Source organism: Sceloporus undulatus, chromosome 9 (genome assembly GCF_019175285.1).
Source record: "Sceloporus undulatus isolate JIND9_A2432 ecotype Alabama chromosome 9, SceUnd_v1.1, whole genome shotgun sequence".
Taxonomy (NCBI): Eukaryota; Metazoa; Chordata; class Lepidosauria; order Squamata; family Phrynosomatidae; genus Sceloporus; species Sceloporus undulatus.
The window spans coordinates 20,906,327-20,929,495 of NC_056530.1; the positions used below are offsets into that span (position 1 = coordinate 20,906,327).

Below are 23,169 nucleotides of genomic sequence, written 5' to 3' on the forward strand. Positions count from 1 at the left end.
TCACACACTCTCAGCCTCAGGGTAAAGGCAATGGCAAACCTCCTCGGAACAAACCCTGCCAAGAAAACCCCAAGACAGGGTCATCGTAAGTCAGAAACGACATGAAGGCACACAATGACAGACACCAGCACTCTGACAAACGAGGCCAAATATGTCATCAAACTACAAATCCCAGGATTTGATAGGATGGAGCCATGACAGTTAAAGTCGTGCCATACTGCTTTATTCCTGCAGTGTGGGCAAATCCTAAGTCACAAGGTGTTCACCCAGAGGGAAAAACACAGATCCAATGGCAACTTGGCTGGCAGCTCCCTTTTTGACATTCACAAGGCTTTTGCTCATTCAAAATGCTGCCCCTCTGCCAGCCACAGCAGAGGATCAAGGCCAGGTTTTGGGAACTGAACCTGCAGTTCAACAGCTCTGTTGAGAGGAGGCTGGTACAACCTCCTTGCATCCCTCCCTCTCCCCACCCCAAACCACAGTTGCCCCATGCAATCATCCTTCTCCCCTTTTTCCACCCCCCAAATAATATACACACCCTTGGTGCAATGCTACCCCTTCCTAGAGCTCCCATTTTGACCACCTTTTGACATTTGGTGCAATAACATTTGGAGATTTTCAAATTTGATCATATGACATCGAGGCAAAGGTTTGCTTGCTCTTAAAAGGAAACACATCCATCGGCCAAAACTGGTCCTTTACTTAATAGGAGATTATCTGAGGGCCACCGATAACATCCACAAACCCCTCCCCGAAAAAAAACCTAATTTTAGCCAAATCTTGCCTCACCCTATAGATTTCTTCATAGCTGCCTCCACCAAGATGGGGCACAACTGGAGCACTGCTATCCGGCAACATCCACAATTTTAAATGTTGATGGGAAATGGTTAGACCGTTTTCCCATTCCGTCTGCAAAGGAACCAATGAATGATTTTCATTTTGCCACTTTATATAAGGAACACCCATTTGACTGTGCCATTATATTTAATGGGACTTGAGCATCCACGGATTTTGGTAAACACGAGGAGCCCTGGAACCAAACCCAAGAGGATACCAAGGGCTCACTATACAGCCTTCTCAGCACCGGGTTTTCCTTGGCTGTCTCTCATCCAAGTCCTAACCAGGCCTGACCCTGCATAGCTTCCAAGTCCTAACCAAGCCTGACCCAAATAGTAACCACATTTGTTCTTTAGCTTAGCTTGGGACAAAAGAGAGGAGAATCTTTTGGTTGCTCAGAGAAAGTTGGGGGGGGGGGGGGGCGGGCGGAGAGGAAGAAACACAGTTCTATGGGCACATAGAAGGGGTACCAGTCCAGCTGGCACCTCCATGCAGGATGTCTTGAGGTTGTGAGAATGAGTGAAATTCCATTATAGTCTCTGCTAGGAATATCCCCCCCTCCACCTAGCACACCAAAAAGGAGAGGAACAAAAATTTTGCTTTGGAAGCCTTCCAAGGAAACATTCCCCAGAGTAAGAGCTCATAAACTTCGACTGTTCCCTGCTGCACCCCTTTTCACCTCAATCGCATCAGGGTTTCCTTGACCACCCCAAAACATCCTGCTTTGCACAGCCCTTTCCATCCTGAAACTCCAATTTTTTTTGGTGATGGGGGGTTCATGTCAAAGATAGGTCTCTGAGCCATAGGTGACAAGAAGACTCAAGATGCTGACCAATCCAAGTTGGGGAAAGGGGATAGTATGGTGTATGTGTTTGGCTCTGATGACCCATGGAGTAGACTCTATGAGGGAAGACGTTGTGTGGGGCACGATAGGGTGGCTATCTAAATTGTCCGGTCCCTAGAGAAAGATAGTGGTCACAGTTCTATTTCAAAGGTTTTCTGCCGGTCGCCAGAAAAGGGGTTTGGGACAGAAGGGGGGCTTGTTGGACTCCAAAGCAGCCCACTGCTCTTCAAAGGGGTCGGGGGGCTCATGGCATGGGGCAGGGGGCACTGGCTGGGTCTGCTCAGGGGGCCAGGCATTCCCGTTGGCTTTGGGCTGCATTGTGGGACCCAGCAGGTTTTGAGGGAAAGGACTGGCTTTGGACCCTAGGTTTGTGGCAGGTGCCTGTGTGGCTGAGCAGAAGGCATTGGCCACCATCTGGGAGGGAGTGATACCCACCACTGGCACGCTAGGCATGGAGGTGTATGGCACTGCCGGCGGATAAGCAGAGCTCATTGGCACAAAGGCCGGCGGCATGTGAGGTGGGACAAACATCCCCAGAGGTTGTGGGGCAGTGGCAGTATCATAGCTCAGGGGGAAAGCAGGCATTGCCACTGCAACGGCCACCTGCTGCTGGGCCTTGGCAGCCTTGGCCACCTCCTCCAACCAGCGTTCAGCTTCTGAAGGTGTCCGCTTGTGCCCAGGCTGGAATGGAGGAGTTACTGAGGCTCCGGCAGAATTGTTGGTCCATGTGGAGGGAGCTGAAAGAAAAAGAGAGGACAAAGGAAGTTCTATTTATCCCCCTCGAATGGGAAACAATGAGAAGCCAGCCCCACCAAAATGCCACAGCTAAGCTTACCTGTGCCGCCCCCTTCCATGGGCACTGTGGCAGTGGGATGGCCAAGGGTACCATTGAGAGGTGCACTACTAGGCGGCTCCCCAGCCGGCTGGGTGAGCGAGGCATCAATCTGACTGCAAAGGGCGGTGATCCCATCTGAATCTCCATTGGGCGTGGATTCAAGTTCTATCACTGCCAAAAGAAGAGAAGGAAGAGTCCATGAAGAAGCCTCACAACATCCAGGGGTTCACCCACCCACAACCCCATTTGCTTCACTCTTACTGGAGTCTCTGAAGCTGCTGGCACACTGCAGAGTTAACGCAGTTTGACACTGCTTTAACTGCCATAGTTTCATCCTATGGAATCCTGGGATCTGTAGTTTGTTGTGGCACCATAGCTCTCTGCCAGAGAAGGCTAAATATCTCACAAACCAATCAATCCCAAAATTCCCTAACAGTGAGCCATGGCAGTTAAAGCAATGTCAAACTGCATTAATTTTGTAGTGTAGATGCAGCATGGCTTTATTTTTTTATATACATAGTTCACAAACTAATACATATTACAAAGAAGATACCTACTCTTGCATATCTTCCAATTATTGTATCTCTCTCTTTTTTGCCACAATCTGAAGTCAGACTTGTTAAACGCTGCACTATTTACATTCTGAAGCGATTGCTCTGAAAATCATCTGAAGACCATAATGACTCTATTTGTGTTGGAGATTATGCTCTTGGATCAGACCAAGTAACCTAACTAGTGGATGCTAATCAGTATCCTACAAACACAGCATGAAGCTTATGACCTCTTCTTCTTGTTCGCTCAGTTACACATAAGTGCAAGACAGTTTCTGCCACCAGCATCTTGTAATTTGAGATAGTCTGCCTTGACCCATGGAAACTCAATGTAGCTATCACAGATCACAGAGAACAAGACACAGGCAGGCCCCCAGAAGTGTTGAAGAGTCACACCATATCCCTCCAAGATACAATCATGGAGTTGGAAGGGACTTCACAGGCCACCCAATCCAACCATTTTCTCAAAGGTAGAGCATCCCCAGGTAGGTAGAGCATCCCCAGCAGGTAGCTGTCCAGCCTCTTTCTGAAGGTATCCAGAGAAAGAGATCCCATCAATTCCATGGCCAAACCATTCTCGCTTTTTAATGTTTAGTTGAAATCTACCCTGCTGTTAACTTAAAATCATTAGACCTGATCCCACCTGTTCAGGCAGTGGAGATCCAAACAGCCCCTGCCCCCTTGTTTGCAATGCCTTTTTCCCATCTATTTCTGGATTATACTAACCTGCATCACCATTGTGCCCCTTGCGCTGCAGCGTGGAGGGCAGTTCGTTCAGTCGCAAAGAGAGCTGTCTCTTGAAGGGCGAGTTCTTCTGGCTCAGGGTGGGGAAGCCCCGGAAAGAGCCCTGCCGTACCAGCTGCTCCAAGGGGGGCATGGCGGCGAGGGATGGCATGGGCGCTCCCTGCTTCGGCCTTCTCTTCCGGAGACATGGCCCCCTGAGGCGGAGAGGCACTGGCAGGTTGCGCAGGGGCCGGAGGAGGAGCTGAGGGCACTGCCACTGCTTCAGCTATGGAAGAAAGACACAGCCTTATGGGGAGGTCAACTCCGGTGATGATAACCTGGAGTCCCCCCACTCACCCACAATGTATGGGCAACCCTCCACTAGTCCCTCAAACTACTCCTCTGTGAACTGTTTTTATTTATATACAGTGGGCCCTCTACATTCATTGAGGTTAGGGGTATAGGATCCCCAGGAAAGTGGGAAATCTGCAAATAAAAGAAACACTATTTGTTTTACCTGGAAGAACACCTCTTTAGAAATTGCTAGGTCCTTGAGTGCAATTCTGTGGCTAACACCCACCAGAGAATCATGCTGGAGGACCTACAAACACTTAGAAAAGTGTTTTCTCCAGAAATCTCTAGGCTCTCCGTTGCAAATCTATGCTTAATGTCCAGCAGTGTCATGCTGGAGGATCTAGAAATTCCTAGGGAGAACCTATTACTAAAATGTGTGAATAGTCAAATCAGCAAAAGTCAAAGCCCCATATGTGGAGGGCTGGCTGTAAAATATTTCTACATTTCCTTTTAAAGGGAGGACTCCCCAAGACCAATTGCACTAAGTAAAAATTAAAAGTGGGTGGACATCACACAGACCTGCAGAGGTTTCTCAGCTTCAACTCCCAGCAGCTCCCTCCACAATATAACCAATGGTGAAGAATGCTGTGAGTTGCAGTCCCAAGTCTGGAGGGTCAGGATTCCCACTCGTGAGTTCAAAGGGTGGCAAGAAAAGCCACAGAGGTCCCTGTCGCTGTCTTTCACAGAACACCATGCTACCAGAAGACAGCTGGATGTATAATCACTTACTGGAAGTCACACTGTCTCAGAATATGTCAATGGCAAACCCCCTCTGAAGAAACTTACCAAGAAAACCCTATGATAAGTTTGCCTTAGGGTCTCCATAAGTCAGAAAATGACTTGGAGGCACACAACAACAAACAATATGCAAATATTCACAAATCGGGGGGGGGGGGATCTGAAATCCAAAATACCTCTACTGTATTCCCAAACTTTTTGGATAAGGGAGACTCAACCTGTATTTAAATATTAAGCCATAATTCAGACACTGGAATCACCTGGCCCTCCAGAGGTTACTGCAACTCCCAGCAGCCAAGCCAGCATAGCCCATAGTGAAGAATCCTGGGAGTGGCAGTCCCACATATGGAAGGCCACACAATGTGCACTTCTGCTGTTAGATAAAGTGGAAGAAAAAGACAACCCGCCACTCAGAACTGCGGCCATGTGAAATGTTTTGCTAGGCCCCCAAGGAACGGGAGTTTCAGGCAAGCAATCCAAATACAAATGAGCAAAGTTTGGGCACGGATGTTTACACCAGCCATGGCCAAAGACAAGACACCCAATGCTAGGGGCTCCTACCTTTCTTCCTGTCCTGGGGGGGACGTGCTCCCGAGGGGCGCGTGGTGGTGGGGCCTGGCAGGCGGAAGGAGCCCTCTCGTGCGAAGCTGGTGCGAGTGGCGTCGAAAGAAGCCGTCACTCCACACTCCTTCTCCCGCTTCTGTTTGCGCTCCAGGCAAGCGGCAAAGGCACAACCCACGGCGTGGCTCAAGCGTTCACCCTGGGATACGGGAAGGGGGTAGAAGGGTGGGCAGAGAAGGAGTAAGTAGAATAGGTGGGTAGGCAATTGAGGCAGACAATGCCAAGCAGGAGCACAGCTATTACTCCAGTGTCAGGGTATTGCCCTTGGGCTTCCAGCTAATGGGGGACTCTGTCCACCATTTGTCCTATCCCTAGGCAAAATGGCTGCGGTGGACAGACAGAAAAAAGTTGGAGGAAGAAACTGGGACATTTGGGAAATTTGGAGGGTATGAAGGCCACATGATCCCCAACCCTGTACAAGGAGAAAGCCACGAGAACATTTGTGATTCCAATATGCACCCATTCACTCACATACGAAACATGTGTGCCTCCACTTCAGCACTTATGAATCCAGAACCACAACAATGCCACCCACCGAATCTTTCAGTGCCAGGAAGCAGTGGCAGATCCAGCGGCGGGTGGTGCCATCCCTGCAGATGTAGGAAAATGCTTTGTCGAAGTTGCGATCAGGAGCACAGAAAGAAACCTTCTCAATAGTTTGGTCCACAATCAGATCCTGAGAGGCAGGTAGAACAAAGTGCAGAAGATGTGTTAAGTCCAAAACGCTGGATGTAAATGAATTCCATATTTTTGCAAAGTTGTCTCCCCTTGTCGCTTCAGCTAAAGCAGTCCACCAAAGCCTATCCAGGTAGCATCAGACCTTAGATGGTCACCACCCTTCCCCAACGTGGCCAAATTTCAGGACCTGGACTCTGTTCCCCAGTCCTCAGAATAAAGGGGAAGAATCTCAGTGCAAAAGTGCTGTCTTGAAAGGTGTGCAAATGTAGCCTTGGCTAGACTTGGTGTTTCTGATTTGAATGGCGTATCACCAGGGCCTACTGCCTATGACATTTTATTTGACATCTCAAAGGATCGTCCCTAGGGTTTCAGGGTGTGAGAGTGTTCTGACATAGCAACCTCACCCAAGAACTCCAGCAAAGAGGCCAGGAACTGAACTCGGGTCATTCTGCCCACAAAACACGTTCTCTTCCCCGTGAGCTGCAGGTATACACAGCCCTTCAATCTCCTACCTTGGTCTTGTCATCCACGACACGCAGCCCATCAGCTGAGACCCAAAGCACCGACTTCACAGATTTGCGACCACTCTGTAAAAGCAAATTAATAATAATAATAATAATAATAATAATAATAATAATAATAATACGGGAGATAGTATCATGAAGGATTTTTTTAAGTGGAAAGAAATTGTTCTGGAGAGCAAGCAGTAGGGGGAGGCCTTTGCACTGTGTCTTCCTTCTTCGCCACAAACCAGGGCCCATTCGCACTGTGAAGCTAAAACACTATGATTCCACTTTAAGTGGCATGGCTCCATCCTATGGAATCCCAAAACTGGCAGTTTAGGAATGGGCATTTAGAAATGCAGAAATGGGACAGGCCACAAATCGGTCTCATAGTCCCATTTTTGCATCTATGTGGTGAATATGACAAAATGTTATTATTGTGTGCCTTCAAATCATTTCTGACTTATGGCAACCCTAAGGCGAACCTGTCATGGAGTTTTCTTGGCAAGATTTGTTCAAAGCAGGTTTGCCACTGCCTCCCCTGAGGCTGGAACATGCGACTTGCTCCAGGCCAGTGGGTTTCGTGGCCAAACAAAGAATCGAACCCTGGTCTCCAGAGTCATAGTCCAACACTTAAACCTCTACGCCACGCCGGCTCAAATATGACAAATACTTGCTTCAAATATGCCAGATGGCAAAAGAGAACCTTTTAAAGAATTTCTTTAATTCTTGTGATTTGGAGGCAGAATATGACAAATACTGCCTTCAAAGCACAAGCATTAAAGATATGCTTTAAAAGGTCCTCTTTTGCCATCTGGTGTATTCTGTGAGTCGTCATAGGACTAATTCTATCCACCAGCTGCAAAGAGTGACGCAGCCCTTCCGGAGGGTGTGGACTCTGCCTGCAAAACTGATACAGCCCTACCTGCAACCCTTCCTTTCCCACAACAGAGAAGACACACACACACACACACATACAGAGGTATCTCCAAAGAATCAATATACCACAACGTCAGGTAAACTTGGCCTCTGCCACAAGGCAGATGGATTTTGGAGTCCTTGTTAACATCAGGACCAAACACTGACCATTGTCCAGTGGCGTGAAAGCGTTAACTTGTATTAGTAACCTTGCTGGACTCTTTTTGCATTTCCTTTGCAGTTTGAAGCTGGGAAAAATATATGAAGGCTGAGAACCAACTGGGGAGTGAATTTTAATCTGTTGCTGATGTGCTTGCACAGCTCCATAACTACTGGGGAGAGATGGGTTATGCTTAATCATTTTGATTTTTTCTGCTTCTGCACTTTAACTACTGCAGTTAAAGAATTCAAAGATATAGCCGTGTTCGTCAGCAGAATCGGCATGTAGAGAGATCTTGTAGTACCTTTGAGACTAAATGAAAGAACGCATCTGAGGAAGTAGACAAGTCTAAGAAAGCTCATGATGCTAATTTCTTTCTTTCAGTTGGTCTCAATGTGTGCTTACAAATCATTCACACAGTTGATGTGATCTTAAGTGGGATCCTTGCAGCCCTTCCAATGTTGCTGGACTACAACTCTCAGCATGCTTCACCGGTTATATGTTGGCTAGAGTGCTATCGACACTTCGCATCCAAATATATACAGAAGGCCCCTATCATCCAACATTTTACAGATGAAAACCAGGGACATGAGCGAACAAGAAACACCAGAGAGTGGTCAAGATGGCAAAAAGTCAATTGAAGGATCTGTTCTTTCATTGGCTTTACCTTGGGGTGCTACACTCCAGCCCAAGGCCTCTTCATATGTCCAGAGATGAGGATTTGAACTGATTGCCAACTGAGGGATAAGTCTAGGTAGAACTTGGGGGGGTTGTGAAAGTATGCTGGTCCCTATCATAGAAAGGGCTGGGATGCTTCTGTTCTATACCTTCTGTTGCATCATTTACCATCAATACAGCTTACGCCTGAACAGTAACATGTGTCAGTGTCTGGCACCAAAACGACCTGTGGAAAGGCCTGGAACTGCCTCAAGTCCCAAAACAAGAGATCCAACTTCCCCTTCTTCCTCTCTCCATCCTTCTTCTGGGGCTCATTCACACGACACAATTATTGCATTACATTCCACTGAAACTCACATGGCAACATCCTACAGAAACTTGCGACTTGCATTTTAGAGAAGGGGCATTTAGCATTCTCAGTCAGAGAGATCTAAAGCCTTGTTGCTGTTGTTAGCTACCTTCAAGTTGACCCCGATGCATGGCGACCATGGGGATGAGACATCTCCAAGACTCCCTGTCCTCTACTGCTCTGCTTCGGTCCTGTAAATTCATACCTGTGACCTCCCTAATGGGATCTATCCATCTAGTGTACAGTTTTCCTCTCCTTCTGTTTCCTCCACCTTTCCTAGCATTATTGTCTTTTCTAATGAGCTGTGTATTGTCATGATGCGGCCAAAATACACAAGTTTCAGTTTGATCATCTTGGTTTCCAGGGAGAGTTCAGACCATCCACATATCAACACAATTCTCAAATGAATTTATTTTCTTCTTATCCGCTTTCTTCACTGTCCAGCTCTCACATCTGTACATGACGACGGGGAATACAATGGCTTGCATGATTCTAACCTTAGTGCTCAGTTGTACGGCTTTACTCTTTAGAATCTTTTCTAGCTCTTTCATGGCTGCCCCTTCCTATTCCTAGTCTTATTCTGATTTCTTGACTGCGGTCTCCTCCCTAATCGATGCTCGATCCAAGGTACAGGAACTCTTTTACTTACCAAACTGCAGATCTCAGGAATCCACAGGCTGTTGCCATGGCAGTTAAAGTGGGATATTGTGCTATAATTGTGCAGTATGAATGGGCCTCTGGAGGGAGTCAAAAACACTGTGCCAAGCTCAGAAGGACCTTGGCTCCCTTGTCAGCCCCCAACTCACCGCTTTCAGCTTCTTGACAGCTTCTTCACAAACATGCATACCCCGGGACTCTTCCACTTCAGCATGGCCTAGATACTGCAGGGATGGCAGAGGAGAAGAAGAGGTTCAGCACAAGGGGGGGTATACAGTGGTTTCGCAACAGAACCGGTGATTGGGCCCTGCATTGTCCAGAAGGAAACAGTATTTGGCTCATGTGGACATAGCCTGAGAAGGTCATCCATGGTGCTGGGGTCCAAGCCAGCCAGCCAATGGAAAGCACACACATCCCGACATGCCCAGGGAGCCAGGTGGCACTCACCCGCACAGGGAAACTGCAGCGTCCCTTGCGTACAGCCTCTTCATCCGCTTGCCACTGGTGGGGTCGGCTTGCCTCTGGGACATAAGCTGGCTTCTTGCGTCTCAGGCTCTGCCGCAGCTTGTTCATTGCTGCGCCCTGAGGGCCTGCGGAAGAGAAGGGGCAGGCATGAACGTTGATGAAAACATGATCTGTGGACCCCAAAGCCAAGGAGAAAAGGGAAAGAGAGAGAAGCTGTTGAAAAGACAAGACTGGCAGGAACCAGGATTCTGGAGATAAGTGTAGCCTGGAGGTTGGCTCCTAAATGGAAAGCCACTTAAAAAGAATCACGAAGAGGGGTATGCCTCTCTATGGGGAGTGGAGAAGAGTTCTGGGGACCACAAAGGGGTGTAGCTATGAAGTGGGCAAAATGAGGGCACTGCTGCCCCAAATAGGAATTATGGCCCCCGCCCATGCAAATTTCCTTCAGTTACCAAATTTCTAGCATTGCAGTAAATTAAAACCTCAGCTGAACAGTGAAAAATACAGTTTAGGTATTCAACCCTATAAATTCATGGAGTGGACATAAGTCAATAGGTGACTTGAACACACACACACACACACATATATATACCGAAAGCAGGGAAGAAAAATTACCAAGGGAACATGGGAAATGCAAGAATTCTAGCTGTGAATGATTTTCAGTGATTCAGGCTGCATCTTCACTGCAGAGTTAATGGAGCTTGTCGCTGCTTTAACTGCCATGGCTCCATCCTATGGAATCCTGGGACTTGCATTTTGCTGAGGTACCAGAGCTCTCTGACAGAGGTGGTTAAATGTCTCATGAAATGACGAAGCCTGCCATTCCATAGCATTGAGCCATAGCAGTTAAAGTGGTGTTAAAAATTGCATTACTTCCACAGCGCAGATGCAGCCTCACTTTCTGCAATGCTAGAAATCTGGAGAAGGAAATTTTCTTATTTGGGAAGGCAATGCCCTCATTCTGCCCTCTTTCCTGGTGCCTACAGCTCTGGAGCTACACTGCCATTGTGGGGCGGCATTGAAAAAGAGTCTTTTTTTCTGATCCCACCTTGCCTCTCGGCCAGCAAATGGGAAACAAAAACAGGATTTAAGCACAGCAGCACCAAGTTAGGGGTTCTTCCCTTTCCCTTTTTCTTCCCTTTCCTCCTCCTCTTCTTCCCCTCTTCCTTCTCCTCCTCCCACAACCCCACTTTTGCAAACATGAGTTGGGACCCACGTCTCCCCCAATCTCCCCAGTACCAAGATCAAAGGAGGACCACTGCAGAGGATGCAAAGCAACGGGTTGTTTATGCTGGGTTTTGAGCATCTCTCTCCTTCCCAACTTTGATCTCACCCTCTCTGATTTAACTGGGACATCTCAATTTAAGATGAATTCCCACACCCTTCAGCCCAGGAGGAGCCTGGCCTCAAACAGTCTGCTCAAAAATTAACTCCTCTACACTTAAAGCATCCTTCCACTCATGTGCAGGAATGGGCTGCAGAGAGCAGCAACAACAGAAAATGCTCTGTACATTCTCAGAAGCACTCTTGCAAGGGCCAACTCTTGGTGCTCAATACTAGGCTCCAAGCCCAAGTCATGTCTTGAATGAACCCCTTCCTTTTGCCACTACAAGGCAAACCCACAACATACAAAACGAATTAATTCCATAGTTGTTTTTGGGTTTTTCGGAATATGTGGCCATGTTCTAGACAAAAATAGCTAATGCCAAAAGGTGGAAAGACGTCACTATTCCGACAAAAGAAGACCGGCTGATAAAGACAATTAAACTTGCTGAAATGGATGAATTGACAATGTCGATTCAGGAGAAATCTTTGAATCGTTTTAAGAAAGACTGGCAAGCACATTTCAAATGAGTTGATTCTCTTCCGCTCAGCTTTCTTCACTAGCTTTCCCAAGCGTACATAGAAACCGAAAACACTATGCAATGGATGATTCCGATTATCAAATCAAAATACTTTGGTATTTAATGATGCAGTGGGCCCTTGGTATCTGCTGGGGTCTGCTTCCAGGACCTCCCAGTAGATACCAAAATCTGTAGATGCTCAAGTCCTATTATCAAGCTGTGGATTCTTGAGTCCGTGGACATGGAGGGCCGACTGTATTTTGGATCTTTTCAAACCATGGATGCTTGAATCTGTGGATAAAGAATCCATGGTCTCTATCCCTTTACATTTAAGGCTCTTTTTGCTTTCGAAAGGGACAAAAGTTTGCACATCTCTGCGGAACGGACGGATGGGTGTTTTGATGCATCTGTGTGCATATGTACACCCCAGAGAGACAGACGCACCACACCACACCCACACCTGCCTCCTCTTCCTCACAGATGGCCCAGGCAATTACATCTGCCTCCAATCGCCAGAGTACAGACGACAACCTGGGGGTTGCTTTTGTGCGTAGCGTGTGCCCTACACAATAGCCACAAAGCCACGCTCCCTCCCTCCGCCCTACAACTCCCAACCTCCAGCCTCCAGAGCGGATTTGGTGGGGGGGGGGGGGATAAGAGAAACAGAGACACACACAAAAGGAGCTCCAGACGCTGGACAAGTTTCGTCCCACCCGGAACCAGCCCCAAATGACTCTGACCCTTCTTGTGTTGGGGGGCAGTGCATATTGAAGGGGGTGGCTTTGCTTAAGGAAAGGGGGTTGGAAAGGAATGAAGATCTCGGGATTTCTAAGGAAAGACCAGGAGGCCTGGCCTTTCAGCAAAGTCAAACTTTCCCTTGCAACAGCTGCACCAAGAGCGGGTGGGAACAAAAGGGAGGAACGTGGGGCCGCCGTTCCCCCATTGCCCCCCACGTTGGGGGAGACAGCTGCCCCTGAATGGCTTGCATGGATGGGGGAAGCCCCCAACACCTATGTGTGTCCAGATCCCCCCCCCTTGCACACTCACACATACACACTCAAGTACACCAGCTGTACTGGGCAAACATTTGGCCAAAAGGGAATTGTTTCCTTAGCTGCCGCCAGAGTGAAAGGAGGCCATCCCTCCCTTGGCTGGCACACAGGGGGCGGCCAGGGGGGCTTCGGAGAGTCTGGTTTAGCAGATGGGAGCCATTTCCAGACAGGGCTATAGGGGGGAGGGTCTTGCCTCGAAAAGAAAGCTGGTAGAAGGGGGAGAAAGGGAGTCTTTACCCAGGCCAGGGCAAAGAGGCACAATGGAAAGTACAAAAAACATCTAATGGGGAAGATGGGATGGAGAGAGAGACTGTGTCTTCTCAGCTGGACCATAAGATGCTGGAGTGATCTGTTACAGTTACAGGGGCTTCAAGGTGCTAAATCACCAAATCTTGTATTGCATCCTGGATATCTTCCTTTAAAGTCTGGATTAAACTCGAAAGTAGATCCACTGTCCTCACTGACAAGGGCTGCATCTGCGTGGCAGAAATGATGTAAAGTCAGCTCTCCTTATCCACGGATTTTTATCCATGGATTCAAGCATCCACAAATTGAAAATATTCCCAAAAAATTATAAATTCCTAATAGTAAACCTTGATTTTCCATTTTATATAAGGGACAACATTTTGTTATGCCATTATATTTAATGGGACTTGAGCATCCATAGATTTTGTTATCCGTGGGGGGGTGCTGGAACCAAACCCCAGCGGAAAACAAGGACCCACTGTAGTTTGATTCCGCTTTAACTGCCATGACTCAGTGCTATGGAACTGCATTGAGGAAGGAAAACATGTTTGTTAAAAAGACGGCAGACAAATACTAGTTGCATGCAGCTGGAAAGCAGGAGGGCTTCAAATACATCAAGATTGTTTGTATTAGAGTTGAAAGAAACACAAGAGTGAGCCTGCATATACACTACACTAAATGCATGAGTTAAACTGCATTTGTAGGCAGTTGTGAGAGCCCGAAATTGAGCTTTTTTTTCTTTAATGGGGTGGAAGGGACCATGGAAGTGGAATTTGAGGGTACACAAAATCCACAAATGACATACTCTATATCCCTGTTTTAAAACTTTCATTGCACACCAGCCAGCAGTTGTCAGCTCTCCAGCCATGCTGTCCTCCAGTTATGTCTTAGAAAGAAAGCATCCTGGCCCACTGTGGTTTTCTCCAGCCACCGCATGCCTAAAGATGTCAAGATGCTGCTAACTGGTTCAATAGGATCTTAATGGTTTTGGTACAGGAAAATGTAACATGCAACACAAGGATTGTGTCGGTCATTAAGGGCCTCCTTGCTAGGTCGGGTCAAGATCTAGTGTTGGGAAGGAGCTGAGAAAAGAGGACCTCCAGTCATGTTGTTGTTGTTAATGCATGCCTTTAGGTAATTTCTGGCTTTTGCTAACTCTAAGGTGACCCTATCATGGGTTTTTCTTCGCAAGTTTCTTCAGAAGGGGTTTGGCATTGGCATCCTCTGAGGATGAGAGAGTGTGACTTTCCCAAGGACACCCAGTGGGTTTACATGAGCAGGCCAAGATTTGAACCCTGGTCTCAAGAGTCCAATGCTGAAACCACTACACCACTGATTCTCCATTCACTGTTATATATTGTACAACTGCCGTGACAACATCCTTTGCAGTCCTGAGATTTATAGTTTATTCACTATACACACACACTACACACACACACAAATACCAGTATTCTCCTGGTACTTTTTAATACCTCGAAGTGTAGTAATTATTCTGCAATAAAAAACACATGGATATACACACACACAAATGAAACCATGTGTTTTTTCTTGCAGAATAATACCTGCACCACACTTTGGGGTATTTAAATACCAGGAGAATTCTGCAAATGAATATTTGGGGTTACTCATCCTGTGAAGATCAAATAGGCAAGAATTGACATCCATATCTAGAGAGGAACATAAACAGAAGGGAGCTAAACCCACTTTGCCTCCATCCTGTAGATATAAGCCCTGCCCCAAACAATACAAACAATGGAAGGATCTCATTCTGCGCCTACAGATTTGCCACCATAAACCCAGGGTTAAGCCAGCGCCAAAGAGATCGGCCTCTCTCTATCTGATCCCGCCTGTTGTTGTTGTTGCTGTTTTTCTCCTTCTCCGACTTGACCATTAGCTTAACAGCTTTTTATCTGCCTTCATCCGCTCTCTCTCCATCACTCAGCCTTCCAAGCGAAAGTGGGATGAAGTGGGGGAAGAGAGTCGGAAAGAGATGGAGAAGAGATCCCTGGCCATTATCCAGGGCTCTCAAAAGACGGATTCCCCAGGGGAACAGTGATCTGCATACGTCCGCAAGGCAAGGATTATGTTCCCGGATGCTGATCCCAGACAGCATCATATTGGGGGGACATGTGGAAAACCAGAGGGGTCCACACAGCATTATGTGTGGGTTGTGTGCCTTCAAGTCTTTTCAGTCTTATGGTGACCCTAAGGTGAATCTATCATTCTTGGCAAGATTTGTTCAGATTTGCTTCTCCTGCCTTTTTGGTATTCAGTGGCCATCCTGGCAATCTAAAGCCAAATCTAGGCTTTCTGAGCTACTAGTTCTAGACCACAGATTCTTCTCTATTGCTTTGGGAGAAGGGACCAGGATTAGCTGGTCTGGTTATTGTATACCCACATTGGATACTAAGAGCCCACTGTATAACATCTGGTTATTCTATAACCAGAAGTTATACAGTGGGCTCTTGGTATCCAATGTGATTTGGTTCCAGGACCTCTCACAGATACCAAAATCCATGGATGCTCAAGTCCCACAAAACACAATAGCCTAGAACAATGGTGTCCCCTGCATAAAATGGCAAAATTAAGGTTTGCAATTTGGAACTTAAACTTTTCTTTGAATGTTTTCAAGCCGTGGGTGCTTGAACCCATGGATAAAGAGGACCAACTGTATTCTATAATCGGAGGCATTGTAATTGTATTCAGAGAGCCCAAAGCTGCCCTGTGTGCCACCTTGCCCATTTGTAGAAATGGAGATCCCTCCTTCCCAAACTACCCTTGAAAAGCCATCTCTGCCCTCAACCACCCCCACATATCACATTCAGTCAGCAGGGAGCAGAGGAAAAGCAGAAGGGCTCCTGCTGTTGTTGCCACCCACAGAAACTTGGAGAGTCAGCCGTCTCTTTCTCTCCAACCGGAACATGCAAAAGCAAGGGAAGGCCCACTAGCCTCTGATCCGACACAACTGGGATGGAAGAATTCTGTGCATATGTGGCTTCATTGAGCCAAGAAGCTAACAGCACAGATGCACAGAGAGCCAGTGTGGTGTAGTCTAGAGCAAACCTAGGAGTCCTTCTGCAGTTCTCTTGGTGGAGAGCATCTACCAAAGCAGCAGCTGCATCTCTCTGGAGCAAATTGAGCCTTGTTGATGGCCAGTAATAATTGCAGCTTGTGTCCCAACTTCCTGACTGCGCTGCCAAAGTCTGGGAAGCCATGAACTCAGCTGGCCTCCTTACCCCAGAAGCCAGAGCGCAACAATAGCTGTGCCGGAGCCGGGGAGAGCAGAGACACACTCTTTCTCTCTCCCCACCCAGCTCAAGCACAACATAGCAATGCTTTGGCCCAGCCTGGAGAGTTCAAGGAGACAGAGAGCATTCCTCCGAGCACATGCAGAGTGCAATTGTTTTATTTCCTTGATTCCTCAGGAAACAAGAGCCAGAACCCACCAACTTCAGCCAAGGAGGCCATAGGACTTGGCTTCTGGGCAAGCCACAGACCTGATGGCAGGGGAAAGCTAGATCCCCTTTTATTAGGTGATTTCCTTTTCTGCATTACTTCTCAATCCTTTCAGTTACAGCCGACTTTACAGCCCATCAAGAGGTGACAGGTTCTGTAGTTGGAAAGCTCTAGCTGTGTGTGTATGTGTATGTTGTGTGTCCTCACGTTGTTTCAGAATGATGGCAACCCATGTGGGGTTTCTGGCAAGATTTGTTCAGAGGAGTTTGTCATTCCCTTCCCCTGACACTGAGAGAATGTGACTTGCCCACGGTCATCCAATGGGTTTCAGGGCCGAGCAGGGATTCGAACCCCAGTCTCCAGAGTCGTAATCCAGGACTCAAACTACTATGCCACACTGGCTTGTGGAGCAATTCTCGGCTTTGCAGCAGGGCACAAGAGTGGCACCATGATCAGCCGCTGGCATTCACCAAAGCTGGAAAAGCCCTCAGCAGTGTAAGTTTCTCTGGATGGCTCCTACCACTCAGATGGACAGGACTGGCTGCAACTCATCTCCAAAGTCACAGAATCATACAGCAGGGTTTGGGACTTCCCTGCTAAGTTTCATAAGGACCAGCAGCCCTTTGTAAACAAGAGAATGGTTGCAGGAAGGATACATTGCCATGACATCCACAGGCTCAGGAGCAGTGATGGCTTTCCAAGGCTAGGGCTCCGCCTTGCAAGGCACCAGATGGCAATAAAGATGCCTCCAAATATGTGCACAAAGGCACTATATGTTCACTGGGAAGAGTCACAGCACACCAACAACAGACCACATGTCTGTTGCATGCAAAAAAAATATCCCTTCCTCTAGGTTTGATTTCATCCCTCACTCATTGCTATCTCTAACTTGGACTGGGCACCAAGACCCTGAAGAGATAGTTACTAGGCGATGTACTGAATTAATTGGGTCCCATAGTCTTACTCAGGATGCATCTACACTGTGGAAATAACACAGCTGGACCCCACTTTAAGTGCTGTTCATCCAATGGGATCCTGGGTTATGCACTTTTACAAGGCCTTTTGCCTTCTCTGCCAAAGAGAGCTGGTGCGTCACAAAACGCAGGCAAAAAAAACAGACCAATAAAAGGGATTGTTGTTTCTGTGTGCCCCTTCAAGTCATTCCTGTCTTATGGTGACCCTAAGGGGTATCATGGAGTTTTCTTGGCATGTTTTGTTCAGCCGTTGCCTTCCCCCGAGGCTGAAAGAGTGTGCCATGCCCAAGGTCACGCATTGGGTTTCTTGGTCGAGTTGGCATCCGAACCCTGCTTTCCAGAGTCCTAGCCCAATGCTCAGACCACAATGCCATGCTGGCTCACACAGCCAAGTACAAAAGCCCAAGAACTCTGGCTCCAGTGATCTTCTGACCTTGAGAAGATCTGCTATGGTCTAACTGATCTTCATGGGGTACCATTCCAGATAGTCTCAAATCTTTTTATTCACTAACCACCAAGAACCCTGCCTAAGCCCACCTGTGGGGCTTTGGAAGTGGGATATGCATCTGCTTAAAAAGCAGCTCTGAAGTGGAGCCATCAACACTCCCCCATCTTCTCTACTTGTCCTCTTAAGTTTCTAAAATGCATCTGAAAAAAGGCAAGGTCACCAGCCAGACTCTGAAACCCTCTGAAACAGAAGGGGACAAAATGGGGTGTTCCGCCATTCATGCCAATGGGGCTTGAATATCGGCAAATGTCTGTTTTCACATGGAGGTCTGGAACAGATCCCCCACAAAAACGGAGGGGTGACTGTATACTCAACTATAAATTGACCTCATGTATAAGTTGAAGACAGGTTTGGAGGCCAAAAGTATGGATTTTGATATGACCCCTGGATAAGTCCAGGGTAAAACTTAGGGCCACATAACAAAGGATCTAAAGAACGAAGCAAAGGAAAACACTGCCAAACAACTTTAACAGAATTCCAGCAGGCATAACTGTTTGTAGTCATCCTAAAAGCTAGATGGATGCGAGAATAGAGGAGGACCAGTGCTTCCAGGACAGATTATACTTTGCCTTTCACCAGCACACAGTTCCTATTTTAAAATAAGAATTGAAGTACAGTACCAACATTGACCCAGGGATAAGTCAACTCCAGTTTTGGGGGTCAATTTTTTAAACTAAGATTTCTAGACTTATAAGTATTTGAAAGTCGTGGATGCTTGAATCCATGGGTAAAGAAGCCACGGATACCGAGGGATGACTGTATTCGTTGCAAAAATACCTCAAGGCAGATGAAGGGGAAAGGGAACCCCTAATGTGCACCTTGCACTCCAGAAGCAATGCTTGCACATGAAGGGAGGCCAAAGCAGAGAGGGAAAAGGCAACCCATGGAAATCCTGTCGAAACAGATGCCTCCTCTTTGCCATCAATATTCCCTATAAGTGAGGCTCGACTCCAAAACCTATTCTCTCAAGAGGCAGGAGATGGAACAGCCTCGGAAGTTTGCTTGTTCTTAAAAGAGCCCCATAAAGGCAAAAGGAAAATAAATGAGGGTGGCAGCGATGGGTCGCTCTCTCTGGCCGGCGCAAGGCGCTGGCAGCCATCCCTTGAAGGGGTGCCACCCATTCATGCCACCCAGTTTCCTCTTGCAAAAGACAACAACACCCCTTCCTTTGAATCCACTGCCAAGGAGAGAAGCCAAGCTCTCCCCCATTCCCTTGAAGGAAACTCCCTCCCTCCTTGGCCTCCTCCATCCATCCATCCATCCATCCATCCTTCCTTCCATCCATCCATCACAATCCTGGCAAGACCTCTGGGCAGCTCCCCTTTCACTGCAAGCATTTTTGCTGCCAAGGCAACTTGGGGGGGGGGGATGGACATCCAGTTTGTGGGGTGGGATGAAGATGGAAAGGGGGGGGCATATATGAACTTGCTGCCTGACCTTTGAACATATGGAGGGGATGAAAAGTTTGGAGAAGACCCCCCTTAATACAATACAATTGTTCCAGCACCCACTCCACCTACTTAAAGGGGGGCACCCACATGTGTTGCCCCCCCCCCAATGCAAAATGCAACTTGGGTGGGGCTGATCCTTGCAAGGCAAGGCAAGGCAAGGCAAGGGGGTCTCTTTGCTAGGAGGGAATCCCACCGACCCCAGCCTGCCACCCCGCAAAAGAAACCCTTCCTGGTCCCTCCCCACCCCCTTCTTGTGGGGCAAGCCGGAAAGGGTGGACCAAAGGCAGCTGGAAGCCTAGGGATGATGGAAGAGGAGGAGGAAAGGCAGTGGAAGGGGGGGGGGAGAAGGACAGCCTCCTTTTGCATTGCAAGGAGAGAGGCCCTTGCAAATGGAGGAGGAGGGGGATTTGTGAGGCTGTCACTAGGAAAGAGGGGCTGGATGATGGAGGAAGAGGAGGTGCCTTTTGGAAGGGGGGATCCCCAGAACAGGAGGGGGCAGACAGACACACATACACACTGATCCCAAGGAGGAGGAGGAAGGGATGAGGGCCTGGAAGGGAGGAAAGAGTCATCGCTCCAAGAAAGGGGGAAAGAGACAGACCTTTTAGTATCAGAGCCCCCCCCCCCCATTGCATGGCATTGCCCAATGTACTGCACCCCATTTAATTGCATTGCACACACCCACACTGCATGGCATGGCCCACATGTATGGCACTCCCCACGACATTGCACCCCCGTGTCATTGCGTTTCAAGTTGCGTTGCATTGCCCAATGTACAGCACCCCCATTACACTGTATTGCGTTGCACCCCCCTCACTGCATTGAACTGCCCAATGTACTGCACCCCCATTGCGTTGCGTTCCCCATTACAATGCACCCCCATTGCATTGCATTGCATTGCCCCAATGTATTGCACCCCCATTATAATACACCCCCATTGCGTTACGTTCCCCATTACAACACACCCCACCGCACTGCCTTACACCCTCGTTGCACTGCCCCAATGTTTTGAACCCCTATTGCATTGCATTACACCCCCCATTGCATTACATTTCCCAACGTACTGCATCCCCATTGCATTGCCCCAATGTATTACACCCCCTTTACATTGCACCCCCTTGCATTGCATTACACTCCCCCATTGCACTGCATTGCATTCCCCAATTATATTACCCCCCATTGCATTGCATTGCCCAATGTATTGCACCCCCATTGCATTGCATTGCGTTGCCTCGCCCTCTGCCTCTGCCCTCCTCCTGGCTTTACCCGGATCCGTGGGGCCGCCTCTTCCCGGCTGGGCAGCATCCACGCCGGAGAGCGAAGAAGAAGGCCCCGGTCCCCCTCCTCTTGCTCCGGCCTCGCCCTCCACCCTCCGCGGAGGCGCCTCCGTCTTGCGAGTCGTAAGGCAGCCTCTGCCTCCTTCTTCTCCTTCTCCTCCTCCGCTGCTGCTTCAGCCTCTGCTTCTGCTGCTGCCCTACGCACGCGCCTTTTCCTCCCGGGGAAACATTCCAGACCGCCGAGGCCACGCCCCGGATGCTACATATGCAAATAAGGACACGCCCACCACCACCACAACTGGGCCGAGAGAGAACCCGGCGCTCTCCTCCTCTCAGCCAATACCAAGCGTCTATGCAAATCCGTGTCAGCCACGCCCCCTTTTCAGACCTCTCGCTGATTAATATTCCAAGTCAGTGTCATTTTTTAAAAACCTCAGCCCCGCCCCCAGCCTGCTATTGGGCCGCCGCTTATAAATATGCAAATAAGACCCGCCGCCCCTCCCAGCTGTAGCTCCATATGGAAAGAAGGGTTTGCAAGCGTCCGCGCTGCAGGAATAATCCGGGTTGGCACCGCTTTGGCTGCCAGGGCTCAACGCTGTAGGATTTAGCGGTAATGTGACTTCCAGTGCCAGAGCTATTGTGCACATGTGCTGCTGGGAGCATAACTCTGGGCATAAAATAATAATAATGCCACCTTGGGTCCCTGTATTGGGAGAAAGGCAGGATATAAGAATAATAATATTATATATTAAATAAATAAATCTCAGCACAGAGAAATGTAAAGTACTGCACTTAAAAATGAAATGCATAGATATAGGATGGAAGACATCTGGTTTAAGGAGATCTAGGAGCCCTAGTAGACCACAAGTTGAACGTGAGCCAACAATGTGACGCAGCAGCGAAAAAGGCCAATGCGATTCTAGGCTCCATCAATAGACATATAGTAATATAGGAAAGTAATAGTGCCACTCTATTCTGTCTTGGTCAGATCCCACCTGGAATACTGTGTCCAGTTCTGGGCACCACAATTTAAAAAGGATGTGGAGAAACTGGAGCGTGTCCAAAGGAGGAAAGTTAAATTGATGAAGGGTCTGGAAACCATGAAGCCCAATGAGGAATGACTTAAGGAGCTGGGGATGTTTAGCCTGGAGAAGAGAAGGCTAAGAGGTGATATGACAGCCCTCTTTAAGTATTTGAAGGGATGTCATATTGAGGAGGGAGCAAGCTTGTTTTCTGCTGCTCCAGAGACTAGGACCCAGAGCAATGGATGCAAGCTGCAGGAAAAGATTGGAATGGAACTGATCCAATCTTCAAGATGAGAGGAAGAAATCTCAGGGTGAGAACTGTGTCTTGAAAGTGTGTGTGTGTCAATCAGGGTGGGAGTGTGAACTGGGGAAGCCTCATTCTGCAGGTGAACTTCCCATTGATTTTTCTGGCCATAGTATGCCAGAATAGAGAAGCCCTTGTTTGGCCTGAACCAGTTTCAGGGCTCTCCTGATCTTCCTATTTTCCAGGGCAGCAGGGGTGACTCTGATGAAGATGCAAATACACCAGGGACAAGCCCTTGATCCCCAATGCACTGCAATCCCCATCTCCCTTGTTTCTGGCTGAGCATCCCAATGGATGTTCCTTCGCTGCTGCCATCCAGGGGCTCATTCCATTCCAGGCTGGAATGGAGGAAATGGTCAGTGCAGCTGCTTTCAAAACAAACGCAGCAGCCAGATTCACAGACAAACACAGAGTGCAGCTGCCAATCCCCCGGCCGGTACACAACGGCCCACGCTTGCCACGTCACACCAGAAGATGCAACCCAAGACTCAGAAACCGCCTTTCATGCTTCCCCTACTCTTGCAATTCATGTACATTGGTCTGGAGAGGACTTAAGGTCATGTGTATCTGTCTGTGACTCTTTTCTCCACCTCTGGAGCAGAACGCAAAGGGAGGAGGGCTCCAAGAAAGAAGCACACCGATGCTCTCTGAACAAAAGAGCGCATGAGAATGCAAGAACTGAGAAGGCCAAGGGTCCATCCTCCTGTCCTGCAATTGTGCCTGAGGTTCAGTGAGCCAAGAAAGAAAGGAGGAGGAGATGGCAAAGACAGCTGGTGTGCCTCCAGCCCTTGTTAGTTAAATAATTAATGGTTAGTTGGTTGGCTGGCTGGCTATTTAATTAATTAATTGGCCAGCCAGCCAGATTTTTTTATTATCCTCCATCCAGGTTTGGCAGGAACAGCCCCGGTTAATCCTCTTCCATCCCACTTTTCCAGCTGCTTTTAAAATGCCCCGGTTTCTCTCTCTCCCTTCCACTTTCCCCCTTGGTCCCCAGCAGACCTGAATGGCTGCAAACTGATTTCAAAGTGCAAAAGGAGTTTGCAACTCAGTAGTGGAGGCAGAGGAGGAACAGGGATAAATCTTGCCCTTCCCAGTAGGCCAAGGCAAAAGCGAGCTGCTGC

The 23,169-nt window shown here is 48.2% G+C and overlaps 1 protein-coding gene across 1 annotated transcript; it reads right to left on the bottom strand.

Moving 5' to 3' along the window:
* Positions 1-20,914, bottom strand: NUMBL (NUMB like endocytic adaptor protein). Its single transcript, XM_042441111.1, is given in 11 exon segments — positions 1-1,861; positions 1,863-2,418; positions 2,517-2,687; positions 3,794-3,938; positions 3,940-4,076; positions 5,444-5,642; positions 6,039-6,179; positions 6,694-6,768; positions 9,596-9,670; positions 9,894-10,036; positions 20,709-20,914. Coding segments are annotated over 10 exon segments (1,674 nt in total). The 5' UTR covers positions 10,020-10,036; positions 20,709-20,914; the 3' UTR covers positions 1-1,812.
* Between the last annotated feature and the right edge of the window lie 2,255 nt (positions 20,915-23,169).